Source organism: Scyliorhinus canicula, chromosome 8 (assembly GCF_902713615.1).
Source record: "Scyliorhinus canicula chromosome 8, sScyCan1.1, whole genome shotgun sequence".
NCBI lineage: Eukaryota > Metazoa > Chordata > Chondrichthyes > Carcharhiniformes > Scyliorhinidae > Scyliorhinus > Scyliorhinus canicula.
Window position 1 is genome coordinate 67,359,892 of NC_052153.1, and position 15,529 is coordinate 67,375,420.

General features: G+C 41.5%; 1 protein-coding gene across 2 annotated transcripts in view; it reads left to right on the forward strand.

The window, feature by feature from the left end:
* slc12a2 (solute carrier family 12 member 2) overlaps window positions 1–15,529 on the forward strand; it is a 267,674-nt gene that overhangs the window by 132,702 nt on the left and 119,443 nt on the right. For both annotated transcript variants that reach the window (XM_038804704.1, XM_038804705.1), the window contains exons 8-10: window positions 8,154–8,281; window positions 11,615–11,699; window positions 14,757–14,911. In XM_038804704.1, the coding sequence (XP_038660632.1) occupies window positions 8,154–8,281; window positions 11,615–11,699; window positions 14,757–14,911 (368 nt within the window). The remainder of the gene's footprint in view (window positions 1–8,153; window positions 8,282–11,614; window positions 11,700–14,756; window positions 14,912–15,529) is intronic.

The window sequence follows — 15,529 nt, forward strand, 5'->3', positions numbered from 1 at the left end:
TATAGCTTTTTTAGTAGCTTTCTGTTGTCCTCTAAAGATTTCCCAGCCCTCCAGTCTTCCACTAATCTTGGCCACTTTCAATCCTTTTTCCTTCAATTTGATACTCTCCCTTATTTCCTTAGATATCCACGGTCGATTTTCCCTCTTTCTACCGTCCTTCCTTTTTGTTGGTATAAACCTTTGCTGAGCACTGTGAAAAATCGCTTGGAAGGTTCTCTACCGTTCCTCAACTGTTTCACCATAAAGTCTTTGCTCCCAGTCTACCTTAGCGAGCTCTTCTCTCATCCCATTGTAATCTCCTTTGTTTAAGCACAAAACACTAGTATTTGATTTTACCTTCTCACCCTCCATCTGTATTTTAAATTCCACCATATTGTGATCGCTCCTTCTGACAGGATCCCTAACTATGAGATCATTAGTCAATCCTGTCTCATTACACAGGACCAGATCTAGGACCGCTGTTCCCTCGTAGTTTCCATTACATACTGTTTTAGGAAACTATCGTGGATACATTCTATAAACTCCTCCTCAAGGCTGCCTTGACCGACCTGGTTAAACCAATCGACATGTAGATTAAAATCCCCCATGATAACTGCTGTACCATTTCTACATGCGTCCGTTATTTCTTTGTTTATTGCCTGCCCCACCATAATGTTACTATTTGGTGGCCTATAGAATACTCCTATCAGTGACTTTTTCGACTTACTATTGCTGATTTCCACCCAAATGGATTCAACCTTATCCTCCATAGCACCAATGCCATCCCTTACTATTGCCCGGATGTCATCTTTAAATAACAGAGCTACACCACCTCCTTTACCATCCACTCTGTCCTTCCGTATAGTTTGATACCCTTGGATATTTAACTCCCAGTCATGACCATCCTTTAACAATGTTTCAGTAATGGCTACTGAATGTGGTGCAAGAGGTGTGTCACTTTGGGAGACGATAAACGGTGAACAAATCCAGACAATCCCATTTGAATGAGGAAGTATTTATTTTGGTCTTCCTTCATTCTCCACATTGTTAATAATTGCCGCATAATTTCAATGATTGAGAGCAGCCATCCCAATTGGGATAGTGTTTGGGCTTTATTATAGATTATAAAAAGGTATTCCCACTGGATCACCGTTCCTGCAAATGTCCTGTCTCAACAGCAGGACAGACCCAGCAGAGGTGGCAGCACAGTGGTGTGCAGTCAGGAGGAAGTTGCCCCGCGAGTCCTTAACATTGACTCTGGACCCCATAAAGTCACATGGCTTCAGGTTCAACATGGACAAGAAAACAGCCTGCTGATTACACATACTGGCCATTGTCAGCTGATGAATCAGTACTCTTCCATGTTGAATACCACTTAGAGGAAGCACTGAGGGTGGCAAGGGCGCAGAATATGCTCTGGGTGGGGGACTTTAATGTCCATCACCCAAGAGTGGCTTGGTAGTACCGCCACAAACCGAGCTGGCTGGGTCCACTATCTACAACCTCATGGCTTGGCATATCCCCCACTCTACCATTACCACAAGTCAGGGGATAAACCCTGGTTCAACGAAGAGTGCAGGAGAGCATGCCAGGAGCAATATCAAGCATACCAAATAGCGGAAGCAACAAGTTATAGACAGATCTAAGGATTCCACAACAAATGCATCAGATGTAAGCTCTGCAGTCTTGCCACACTGGCTGTGAATGGTGGTGGACAATTAAACAACTCACTGGAGGAGGAGGCTCCATAAATTACAAGTCAATTGTGGTGCTTTACTGAAAGCCCACTACAAGCATAAAATAATGAAGCAAAATCAAATCTCTCTCTCTCTCTCTCTCTCTCTCTCTCTCTCTCTCTCTCTCTCTCTCTCTCTCTCTCTCTCTCTCTCTCTCTCTCTCTCTCTCTCTCTCTCTCTCTCTCTCTCTCACATACATAAGCCGATGCAGATAGTTTAAGTAGTGCAAGACATTAGGAATTCAGAAGACCATTTTGAAAAAGGTCAGCACAATCTTCTTAGTATGGTTTGGGCTTGAATGAAAGCAAAACTATCTATGCAGGTCACTCTGTAACAATCTCCACTAAATTGTCAATGACTAGATAACCAACTGCTTTTTACCTAAAACATTCTCCATCCAGGATGATGCACAACAATTTTCAACACACTTTGTTAAGTAACTTATTCATTAAGAACTAGGAGCAGGAGTAGGCCATCTGGCCCCTCGAGCCTGCTCCGCCATTCAATGAGATCATGGCTGATCTTTTGTGGACTCAGCTCCACTTTCCGGCCCGAACACCATAACCCTTAATCCCTTTATTCTTCAAAAAACTATCTATCTTTACCTTAAAAACATGTAATGAAGGAGCCTCAACTGCTTCACTGGGCAAGGAATTCCATAGATTCACAACCCTTTGGGTGAAGAAGTTCCTCCTAAACTCAGTCCTAAATCTACTTCCCCTTATTTTGAGGCTATGTCCCCTAGTTCTGCTTTCACCTGCCAGTGGAAACAACCTGCCCACATCTATCCTATCTATTCCCTTCATAATTTTAAATGTTTCTATAAGATTCCCCCCTCATCCTTCTAAATTCTAACGAGTACAGTCCCAGTCTACTCAACCTCTCCTCATAATCCAACCCCTTCAGCTCTGGGATTAACCTAGTGAATCTCCTCTGCACACCCTCCAGCGCCAGTACGTCCTTTCTCAAGTAAGGAGACCAAAACTGAACACAATACTCCAGGTGTGGCCGCACTAACACCTTATACAATTGCAACATAACCTCCCTAGTCTTAAACTCCATCCCTCTAGCAATGAAGGACAAAATTCCATTTGCCTTCTTAATCACCTGTTGCACTTGTAAACCAACCTTCTGTGACTCATGCACTAGCACACCCAAGTCTCTCTGAACAGCGGCATGCTTTAATATTTTATCGTTTAAATAATAATCCCGTTTGCTGTTATTCCTACCAAAATGGATAACCTCACATTTGTCAACATTGTATTCCATCTGCCAGACCCTAGCCCATTCACTTAACCTATCCAAACCCCTCTGCAGACTTCCAGTATCCTCTGCACTTTTCGCTTTACCACTCATCTTAGTGTCATCTGCAAAATTGGACACATTGCCCTTGGTCCCCAACTCCGAATCATCTATGTAAATTGTGAACAATTGTGGGCCCAACACGGATCCCTGAGGGACACCACTAGCTACTGATTGCCAACCAGAGAAACACCCATTTATCCCAACTCTTTGCTTTCTATTAATTAACCAATCCTCTATCCATGCTACTACTTTACCCTTAATGCCATGCATTACCACATCCATCGGCTCCCCGTTATCTACTGCACTGGTAATGTCCTCAAAAAATTCCACTAAATTAGTTAGGCATGACCTGCCCTTTAATTCAATTATGTTGCAACCGCGGTTATACAATCGTGCGTGTAATAGGTTTTATTTCCTGATTTTATTCTCTCCCTACCAAGTAATTTCAATTGTATATGTCCCAGAAATATATTTATGTACTCTAGATATAGATGACTAATAACTATAGGAGGAGCTAGCTGCAAAAGCACTATGGTAATGGGCTAAAAAATAAATTTTCTTATTTATGAAGTATGAGAAAACCTAATGAAATGTAAGCATCCCAAATTTAAATGTGCAACTTTTGGATATGCGTTTCTGTAAACATATGTTCCCATTTCCGTCTAACTTTGTAGATTCTGGTCCATGATAATATGGCAATCGTCATGTTAAACAAATTGCATGGGAGAGAAACAGTGTGAGAATGTTTATAGAATTCTTACAGTGCAGAAGGAGGTCATTCAGCCTGTTGATTCTACACTGACGCTCTGAAAGAGCACCCTACCTGGGACCATTCCCACAAACCTTTAGACATAAAGGGACAAGTTAGACTGGCCAATCTGCCTAACCTGCACATCTTCGGATTGGAGGGTGGAGGGGAACCGTGAACTAGAGCACCCAGAGGAAACCCACGCAGGCACTGGGAGAATGTGCAAATTCCTCTCAGTATTGGAATTGTACCCGGGTCCCTGGTGCTGTGAGGCAGCAGTGTCAACCACTGTGCTGCCCTAATGTTGATCTGTCAAAGCACCTGCTGATTCACCAGAGACCACACAATGCTCAATGCATGCAACAATCGGAGCCCAAGTGATAGGTATGAAACTGCTGAAAGTGATGTTATCAAATTCATTTCACTTGGCTAATTGAAATTGGGCACATTTTCCCTTGCCAAGTAAATAACTGGTGCCATTATTGGAGCATAGAGGTTGCTGCAACAACTTGATACAGCACCCCCACCCCTTTTTCCCATCAACATGCTGCCCCTCAGCAATGGTACTGAAGACGTGCTCTAGAATTTGCCTTGTCCTTAGCCAAGCTGAGCAAGGAACGTTTACATCACACGAGCCAGGCAATGGTCATCTTCAACAAAATGAACCTAACCGTTGTCCCTTGACATTCAATGACATTACCGTCACTGAATCCCCCACTATTAACATCCTGGGATCGCCACTGACCAGAAAGTGAATTGGACGAGCCATATTAGTACTTTGGCTGCAACAGCAGATCACAGTCTCGGAATCCTGTGGTGAGTAACTCATCCCCAGACTTCCCAAAGCCTGTCGCCATCATCTACAAGGCACAGGTCAAGAGTGTGATGGAATACTCTCGACTTGCCCTGATGGGTCTAACTCCAACAACACTCTAAAAGCTTGACACTATCGAGCACAAAACATCCCACTTTATTGGCACCCCCACCTACGAACATTCACCCCACCACTGACGTGCAGTATCAGCAGTGTGTACCATCTACAAGGTGCACCATAGGAACTTGCCAAGGCTGCTTAGGCAACACTTTCCAAACTCTCAATCACTTCCATCTAGAAGGACAAGGCAGCAGAGACCTAGAAACGCCACCACCTTAACTCGCCACTCACCATCCTGACTTGGAAATATATCACTATTTCTTCCATGTTGCTGGGTCAAAATCCTGACTGTCCCTCTCTAACAGCACTATGGATGTACCTACACCATATGGACTGCAGTGGTTCATGAAGACTGTTCACCATGACCTTCTCGAGAGCAATTGAGAATGGGCAATAAATGCTGGCCTAGCCAATGATGGCCAGGTCCCATGAATGAATTTTTTATAAAGTCACCTGGAAAAAAAAAAGTCAATTTCCACAGGTATTCTTTCGATATTCAGCTCTACCTCACCACCACCACTCATGAATATGAGTATTCACACAAAGTGTTCAGACATGAGACTACGTTTGTATTGTATAGCCGTGGTTTCTGAATTTCTAGATTGTTTGGTCAATAGTGGATAAGCAGAAATTCTATCCAATTAAATATTGGGAAGCTTGAAACCATTTTCTTCGGTTCCTGTGCAAATTCTTCCCAGCTATCAACTCCATCTCTATCCCTGACAAACGTATGAGGCTGAATTAGGCTGTTTTGTAAAGTTTTTAAAACAATATTTAACCCAGTGATAAGCTTTCTGCTACACATCCACAGTTGTCACCAAGGCCACCTCTGTCACATTTCCTTACTCTGCCACTGCCTCAGCTTAGCAGCTACTCAAATCCTCATCCATGCTTTTATTATGCCTAGATTTTTTTTTTTACAGTTTTGCCAATTAAGGGGCAATTTACCATGGCCAATCCATCTACCCTGCACATCTTTTGGGTTGTGGGGGTGAGACCCCCTGGGAGAATATGCAAACTCCACCCGGAGATGACCCCGGGCCGGGATCGAACCCGGGTTCTCAGTGCCGAGAGGCAGCGGTGCTAACCACTGCACCCGTGCCACCCGTATTATACCTGACCAGTACAACAAACTCCTGGCTGGCTTTGTGCATTAAATCTTCCAAGGGATAATCCAAAACTCTGCCTCAATCTGATCAAGTTCCGTTCATCCGTCGGTCCTTTTCTCGCTGACCTACACTGGCTGCTATTAAGTAACAGCTGATATAAAAATTCACAACCTTGTTTTCAAATCTCTTCCTGGCCTTGTGCCTCTTCATTTCTTCAATCTGCTTCAACTCTCCCAAGATATCTGGGCACCTTTGTCTTTGAAAATCCCCAATTATAAGCACTCCACGATTTTTTTCAGCTGCAAAGGCCTTAATTCTGGAATTCCCTCCCCCAAACGTATATGTGTCCATCTCTGTCCCCTTTACAAGATGCCTTTAACACCTACTGTTTTGACCATATTTATTTATTAGCTCAATACTTCCTTCTGTGATTCTATCCAATTTTGTGTAATGCTCTTGAAAAGAGTTTTGGGATGTTTTATTATGTTAAGGTGCTTTTTAAATACTTGTTGTGGTACAAATGTTGACCTTGGTGGAACAAGTAGTGGGGGAACCTTTTATTTTATACAATCCATGGTAGATTCTTGTGTTTTCTTTTAAGCTCAAAACAAAAATTTATGGGGTGACTGAATATTTTCTGAATATTTTGCATAACTATTTCTGGAGAGTTAAACCTTTTTTTTTTTGATACGTGGACCATACATATAACAATTTGTCCAGACGATGTCAAAAGTTATTCTCCTTTGCTAGTAAAAGACCTTCAGCAGGAGTCAAGTTACTTATACTGGTGAAGTACAGTGGGCATAGAGAACGTTGAAAACCCTTTTCTCACAGAAGCCTTTGATACTGGTGTGCATCCAGAGAAAAATGATTCCAATGATGAGCATTTACTTTGCTGGGTGTAAGGGCAAGATAAATGGACTTTTTTGGAATTTCTCTTTGAAGATGTTTGCATGCTTTGTTGAGTCTCGACATGATCCTCAGATTTGGGTCTTTCGAATTGTCTCCATTGTATAAAGAACAGTACAGGAACAGGCCTTCGGCCCTCCGAATCTGCGCCGATCAAGAGTCCTATCTACCCAACTGCCTGTATCCTTCTATACCTCATCTGTTCATGTGCCTATCCAGATAAGTCTTAAGGGTCGATAGCATATCTGCCTCAACCAAGTCACTTGGCAGTGCATTCCAGGCCACCCTCTGTGTTTTAAAAAAAAACTTCCTCTGCACATCTCCACTGAACCTTTCCCCCCTCACCATCTACAAGATGCACCATAGGAACTTGCTTAGGCAACACCTTCTTTGAACTTGTGCCCCCTTGTAATTGTCATTTCAGCCTTGGGGGGAAAAAAGCCTCCAATTGTTCACCCTATCTATACCCCTAATAATTTTTTTAACTTGTATCTGGTCGCCTCTCGGCCTCTCTGTCTCTAGGGAGAACAATCCCAGTTCATTCAATCTCTCCTCATAGCTAATACCCTCCATACCAGGCAACATCCTAGTAAACCTTTTCTGTACTCTCTCCAATGTATATACTTTCTTAAGTTCAATGAAGAAACCATCTGTTCATATAAAACTTCAACATTATCTAGTCCTTTTCTCTGAATAGTTTTCTGGACACCTGCTGTTGTATTTCTCATAGGTGTATGTAAATATGATGATGCCAAATCCTGTCAAGTACAGTGTATGGTCAGAACAAAGTCCATACATCTAACCGAGTGGTGGAAAGATTCTCTGGGGTGGATTGGCAATGCTAAAATTTCCCCTTCGTGTCCAAAGATGTGCAAGTTAGATGGATTGGCATCAATCAATGCATGGGGTTGTGGGGACGGGGCGAGAGAGTGGGCCTCGGTAGAGTGCTCTTTCGGAGGGTCGGTGCAGATTCCATGGGCCGAATGACCTTCTCCAGCACTGTAGGGATTCTATAAAGGGAGAGGAGGGGGGTGAGTTGGAGAAATGAGGAAGACTGCATCTCTGAGTTGAGTTAATAACTTGCATTGGAATGTGGTGTCAATGTTTTGGATAAAACCAATCCCTTTTTTTTTAAAGCCTTTCATATTGCAGCAGATCAGTCATGTGAAGGATGTGTTTGCAACAGAGATCATTTGTGTGCTGGAAAATCATATTGTTGGGGATGCGATGCAAGAAAAAAAGCTCACAGATGCAGACCCATTCTGAATATTGTGTATATAATGTTAACAATGAACATCAAAACCAGGAAATTTCAGATCTTTAATTTATATTGAAAGTCTAAAATTATTGGCATGGTAGCTTAACATGGAAATAGTTCAGTAAAATTATTTTGTTGCAGAATAATAATTGCAATCTTTGTATCTTTATTTCAGGTGAGATATTTTCTGAAAACTTTGGGCCTGACTTTAGAGAGGGAGAAACTTTCTTCTCAGTCTTTGCTATTTTCTTCCCTGCTGCTACTGGTATCCTTGCTGGAGCAAACATCTCTGGTGATCTTGCAGTAAGTGTTTGCTTATATATGGGAAAGGACTTGTTACTTGGGGCATCGGCAACGTCAGCAGCCGCAAATCTAATAACTAATTATTGTGTTGAGAGCTTGAAACTAGCCTTTTGTATGTCATTATTATCAGAATTTAGTATTGCACAAAATGTGAGCTCGATAATTTTAGGAAATAACATTGAGATGTTGGATGATTTTAAATTAAATTATATTTCTTTGTTGTACAGATAATATTCTGACATGTAATAAACTGCATCATTATACATTGTAGTCAAGCTAATGGATCTGTAGTTCATATAATTTGCAGTGCAGAAGGAGGCCGTTCGGCCCATTGAATCTGCACAGAACCTTGGAATAGCTCCACCCCATCCCAGTAACCCGACTTAACCTTTTGGAAACTATGGAGCAATTTAATATAGCCAAACCACCTGAACCCGCTTATTTTTGGAGTGTGGGGGGAAACCGGATTACCCAGATGAAACCAACACAGACACTGGGAGAAAATCCCAACTCCACACAAGACAGTGACACGGAATTGAACCCGGGACCCTGGAGCTGTGAGGCAGCAATGCTAACCACTGTGCCATCATGCCGCCCCTTTCTTGTTGTCTTTGAACATGTATTTGATATTTTTCAATATTGGTCACCATTTGTGATTCATCTGTGCAACTGTTAGGTTTCTGCGGCTCTCTCTGATTGATAGATATCCCTTTGTTCTGAGCTTTCTGAGTCATTTTTAGTCAACAATATTTGGCTTTGTCAATTTTCAACCTGATTTATATTTACACTAAGTGCCTTGGGGCACTTCACTATATTAAAGATGCTATTTAAATGCAACGTATTGTTTTTATTGCACAAAGCTTTTAGCCAGTCGACTCTGAGCTCATCTGAGGCAGTACTTGCTGTGTTCTAGGTCAGCAGATTGGATGTTATGCCCTTTTCCACAACTCGATGTTTGAACATGTCAAATTATGTTTCCACCCCTAGTTCAGTAATGAAATCAGTAAGAAGTCTTACAACACCAGGTTAAAGTCCAACAGGTTTATTTCAAACACAAGCTTTCGGAGCACTGCTGCTTCACCTGAGGAAGGAGCAGTGCTCCGAAAGCTCGTGTTTGAAACAAACCTGTTGGACTTTAACCTGGTGTTGTAAGACTTCTTACTGTGCTCACCCCAGTCCAACGCCGGCATCTCCACATCATCAGTAATGAAATGGCCCTTATCAGTGTCTCAACTTGCATCCTTTGTGAATGTGACCACAGTGAATCATCCCTTCTCAAAGTTCTCCATCTTTCTGCAGCATTTGACATGATTGATCTCACCATCCTTCTGCAGTGTTTCTGTTCCATTATCCAACTGGGTGGGATTCCCCTTACCTGGCTTCGATCCTATCTATCCAGTCGTAATCCGAGAATGTCCTGTCATGGGGCTTCTCTTCCTGCACTCTCACCGATATATGTCTGTGAATTGAAGGATCTATTCTCATCTGCTCCCATTTCTTATCTACATGATGCTCCACAGCAACACCAGATTTCATATTTACGCTGATGACACCTAACGCTACCTCACAACCATCACTCTCAACACTTTTCACTTACTCTGACTCTGATTTGTCATGCTACTAGTCTGATATCCAGTAGGATTAGCAGAAATTTCAATATTGGGGTGATGAAAACTTCTGTTGTCACCGACTCCACCCCTTGTCCTGAAAGAAATCTGAGGCTGACTGTTCACAATCTGACTATTCGCAACCTTTGACCTCAAGCTGAGCTGCTAACCCCATGTCCTCTCCATCATCAAAACTGCCCATTTCCACATTTTGTAACATGGCCAGTCTCTGCTATTACCTCAGCCCATCCATGCTTTGGTTAGCCCCACACTTGATATTCCATTGCACTTCTGACCTGTCTCCCACCTTCCACGCTTGTCCAAAATCTGAACTCTGACCAAGTTCCGCTCACTCGTTACCATTGTGTTTGCTGATCCACATTGGTCAAAACCTTGATTTTAAAATTCACAGCTTGGTGTTTAAATCCTTCCTCGCCTCACCTACTTCGTATCTCTATAATACTTTCCAAACGTAGACAACTCCAAGGGGTTCTGCTCTTCTCTGACACTTTTTTTTTTCTTCACCTCAGCTTGAATAGCGTGTTTAGCTGCATAGACTCTAAGCTTTGGAATTCTGCTCCTAAAACCTTCTGCTTTTCAAGCTTTCTCCTCTAAGATGCTGTTTAAAACCAAGTTTTTGATTATTTCTCGTTCTCTCTCTCTCTCTCTCTCTCTCTCTCTCTCTCTCTCTCTCTCTTTCCCCCACCACTTTCTCTCTTTGCCTCCCAGCCCCCCCTCTCTGTTTCCCTGCTACCCCCCCCCCCCCCCCAACCTGTTTGCATGGCCTCGCTCTCACTCTCTCCCTCGCTCTCTTTCTCTCTACATATAGGAAGACACCATTCAGAATATGTTTCAATCAATTTACAGGTTTTAGTGTTCTCGGTCTTTTTGGCAGTCCTTTTGCTCTTTTGTGTTACTGAGAACTGTGACAGTTTGCTTTTCTTCTATCCATTTTTCTATGGTACTCTGCCCTTTCAACTTGGTTTTTGCAAGATCATATTTATCCCAGTGAGCTCTCCTCTACTTTCCCCTGTATATTATGTAAAGGTTTTTCGTGTTTCACTTTTTGGATTTCTTAATCCATTTAAATTCGCCTTTGCTTAGTCTGAACTTGCGGATCTTGGGCATGTAATAATCTTGCGTGCCTGGTATTCATTTTACTGTGCTCCTTTTCACATCAATGGAAGTGCTGTTAAGTATCCAGCTCTATTTGTTTTTAATGTTTCCTTCCTTTCTTAATTTAGCTGCTCTTAATATTATAAATGATAAACTTTCCTCATTATCGCTGGTTTTATTCAGTCCAGACAATGTTAATCCTGGCCGACCACTATACTTCCTTCTCTCTCGCTCCTCTCTCACTCGATCCTCTCTCTCTCTCTTGATCCTCTCTCTTTCCACGCCCCCCCCCCCCCCCCCCCCCAAAAAAGGTCAGGATGCTGAGTGTCAGGATCAGCACTGCCTCTTGTGACTCGCATTAAGCTCTAAGCTATGATGCTGTCTTCTAATTAGATTTGCCAATTCTGATTGAATTTTCTCAACTAGTATAAGGTGCAGATTTCAATTACTCATTAAAATAATTTTTTGCTGTTCTTGCTTGCCAATCTCTTGGTAGAACAAATGTTGCCGTAAATATTTGTGCGATGTTTTTAGTTCTGGGGAGAACAAAACAAAAATAAACTTTGAGAAATACTTTTAATTACACAATGTACCTTTTTTGTTTTAAAAGGATCCACAATTAGCCATACCTAAAGGCACACTCTTGGCTATTGTAATCACCACAATAGTCTATGCAGGAGCTGCTATTTCTACCGGTAAGGGTTCTCTCACTTTTCAAAATCTTTTAATGTAAAGATTATGTAACAATTTTGTTTCTATACTGACTTTGCAATTAGTTTTTTTTTTGTTTTCATATTTTTCTTGCATTTTATAATTCTAAATTCCATTCAGAAGTGGATTGCCGAATGCCTATTATCACAATACAATGACCATGTATAATGAGAGTACTGATAGTGTTTCAGGTCATAACCAGATCATTTTAATTGATCAGGCAGAATTGTTTGCAGTGGCTGGTTCATCCAATATAGATTTTTTTCTCTTTTCAAACTAAAGTTGCATCAAAAGCTTTTGTTTAATTTATAAGAAAGTCATGGTTTTTATATTGATCAAACAGTGAGTAGATTTGTGATGTTTGTTTAATTGGTGGTTATTTTCTGTGACCTGTAAATCCTTGTTTCCAAACTTTTTAGTTCCTGGAGATTTTTTAAATGTTGGATTTAATTATGGATTTATTAGAACATTCTTCGTCTTGGAAAGTGCTTGCCATTTGTATATCACACAAGGCAGTAAACAATCTGCATGTAAGAGTCCAGAATTTTTTTTTCAAGTACGAGATGGACAAATGTTTATCAGTGTGACCTATTCCCAGGACCTTTTTTTACTCGCTAATCTTGTAAGAAACTCGTCATTCCTTTTTTAAAAAAAATAAACCTCAACTATTCTGTTGAAGAGTTGATCATTAACTCCTCCAACTCTCCACATTCTTGCCTTAGGTTTGCAGCCTGCTAATGGGTGTCAATAGCAAAACAATGGAATTTACAATTAAACCTGGAACATTAACTCCCTAGAATAATCTGCAAAAGTTTTAATGATGACAAAATGCATTTCTGATGGCTAAAATTTGTAGCCTGAAGGAAAAGAAAAAAATCCTCCTGGATTAATGGGAACTCTGTATACTACATAGTGTGGTGTAGAATGACCAACCAAACAAATGGTTCTCACAAATCTCTTGAGACACTCCGAGCTTTCTGAGGTTTTAATAGCTGCTTTCATGGGGAGGGTTGGCCGCTACTGTTGGGATCGGAAACATTTTTGATGCATCTGGGATTTTTTTTCTGTATGATTAAAAAGCTGTGGGGTTTGAAATGTTATTGTTCTTGCAGGTCTATTTTAAGAGTGCTGAAACATTGATTTATGATGGGGACTGTCTTAACAGGAAAGGTTCGAAGACTCTTTTGACTCTTGCTGGTTGGGAAACAGCCAATCCTCTAAAATAATATATTGAGGAATCTTAATATCTAAATGGGACATTTTGTACAATTAAAATAATACTATTTCTTTTTTAACATTGTCTCTTGAACTTCTAAGATGTTAAAGCAATACTTTGATATGTTTGGTGATAGTTCATCAAGGATTAAGTAACAATCTTATTTTATTAAAAATGCCAACAGACTGTTAAAAGCTAGCAAATACACTTTTAGTTGCATTATAAAAGATGAGCTAAAAGGATTTAATTAATAGATTTGCTTAAACATTGTTATAGTGGATTTTTTTTTTAAACTTTAACATTCAATTGATTTTAATTTTTATGAAGGCCATTTAATTTTGCATTATTTTTCAGAAACATGTGCATTTTTGTTTTTAAATAATTTGTTAACTAAATGCATTACCAAAATATCTAATACTTTCTGAGCCAATCTTAAAATTTGCCTTGTACCGATGGCTACATTCAGTTCAAACTGGCAATTCTTCCATGGACAGGAATGATGTTGCACGTTTTACTTGAGTGTATTACGCGTTTATTGGAGTGTATTAACACGCCTCCGTTTAAAGGCCGTGTGCTTAACACTACTACAGCTCTGTGTATGTAATTCTGCTCGGAGTCGCCAGGTGCCGTAGTTAGACACCTCACAAGTATATCAAGGTCAGGTTCAAAGTAATAAAACTGTACACCGATTAGTAAGTTCAAACGATTGATATTTATTATAACCAATATAATAAATACGCATGCATACGCTAAAGACTAATACTTATTTCTACTATTAAACGACTAAATACTTATCTAAGTAGGAACCAGCAAGGTCAGGGGACAAGGCCTTTGTTCCTTTCTGGACTGCACCTTCTGTTCACTAATAGTCGGCTAGCATATAAGCAATGCCTGGGTCACGTAGCGAGCGTTGTTTTGGCACTTACTGAACGATGGCTGGTGCTCAACGGCTGGTGATGGAACTGGAGTCAGGATGCGATGTATCAGCAAAGCGATGAAGACAGCAGAGAGTCGGAGCCAAACAACAGAGCCGGAGCAAAACAGAACGGACCATGTGCGGGGTCTACTTTTATAGGTCCCCCCCTAAGTCCGTGCCTCTTCGGGGTGGTCTCTACCTGCTGTATATCGATTGGGTCTTCTCCCAATCGATATTTTCCAAACCCCCCAATCTGAGGGTCTCTTCTCGATGGGTGGGGCGGTCTCTAGGGTTCTTTGTGATGGATACTTCTGGTGCCGTTTCGTCTGGGCGTCCACTCAAAGTATCCATTCAAACCCAAATGTTTCTATTGTGTGGGCCCAGATCTGGATCACCTCATTACTATGCAAATCGTTGTTGCCATTTACACCTTAAGCTGAGATCCTGCACCTGGCCATAAACTGGTTTTGTACGTGCAGAATGCTAATTAGCCTTCTGCAAACTGCTTGTCCTTACTAAGACTGTTTTCTCCCTGCAGCCTTAGCAGTTCTCCATTTTGGTAGCCCAGTGTCCATCTTAGGTGGCTACAATGATGGGCTGGTTTAGCTCAGTGGGCTAGACAGCTTGTTTGTGATGCAGAACAAGGCCAGCAGCGTGGGTTCAATTCCCGTACCAGCTTGCCCGAGCAGGTGCCGAAATGTGGCTTTTCACAGTTACTTCATACTTGTGACAATAAAAGCTTATTATTATTATGAAGAAAGTTTTACAGCTCCTGTTTACTCGATGCTCAGTACTGAAATTTTCTAGCTCTAGCAAAATATCTTGAAATGAGATGTGAAGCAGGAATAAGATAATTCCGTACAAAATGCTAGCTGACGTTGACCTTTTCCAATTTTTATTCCCCGTCAGGTTCCTGTATTGTACGTGATGCGACTGGGAATCTTACTGATGCCATCATCCCTGGAACATTGACAAATTGCACTAATGCAGCCTGTAAACTAGGCTTCAATTTCTCCTCCTGTGCCGCAAACAAATGTTCATATGGACTAATGAATGACTTTCAGGTGAGTGGCAAAAAGGACTGATCTTTTGAGTTCTTTTTTCAGTGTGCACAGTCCTGGTTAATTTAATAGAATTCCTACCTGTGTAAAAGGAGGCCATTTGGCCCATCCAAGTCTGCAAATACCATTCAAAAGACTGACCTTCCTAGACCCAACCTATTCTTCCCACCCAACCCAAGGGGCAATTTAGCATGGCCAATCCGCCTAACCTATACATCTTTGGACTGTGGGAGGAAACCGGAGAACCCGGAGGAAACCCACACAGTCACCGGAAGAATGTGCAGACTCCGGGATGGCGCAGTGGTTAGCACTGCTGCCTCACGGTGCCGAGGACCTGGGTAGAGTTTGTACATTCTCAGTGTTTGTGTGGGTCTCATCCCCCACAATCCAAAGAAATGCAGGGTAGGTGGATTGACCACGCTAAATTGCCCCTCAATTGGAAAAATTAAAAATAAAGTGTGCAAACTCCGCACAGTCATTCGAATTGAATCCGGATCTCTGGTGCTGTGAGGCAATAGTGCTACCCACTGTGCCAGCCTGAAATCGTTGTGATTTTGATCTGCTATTTGGCGTTTCACAGGATTCCCGATGGTGAATCACCATCCATTAGGGGTTGATATT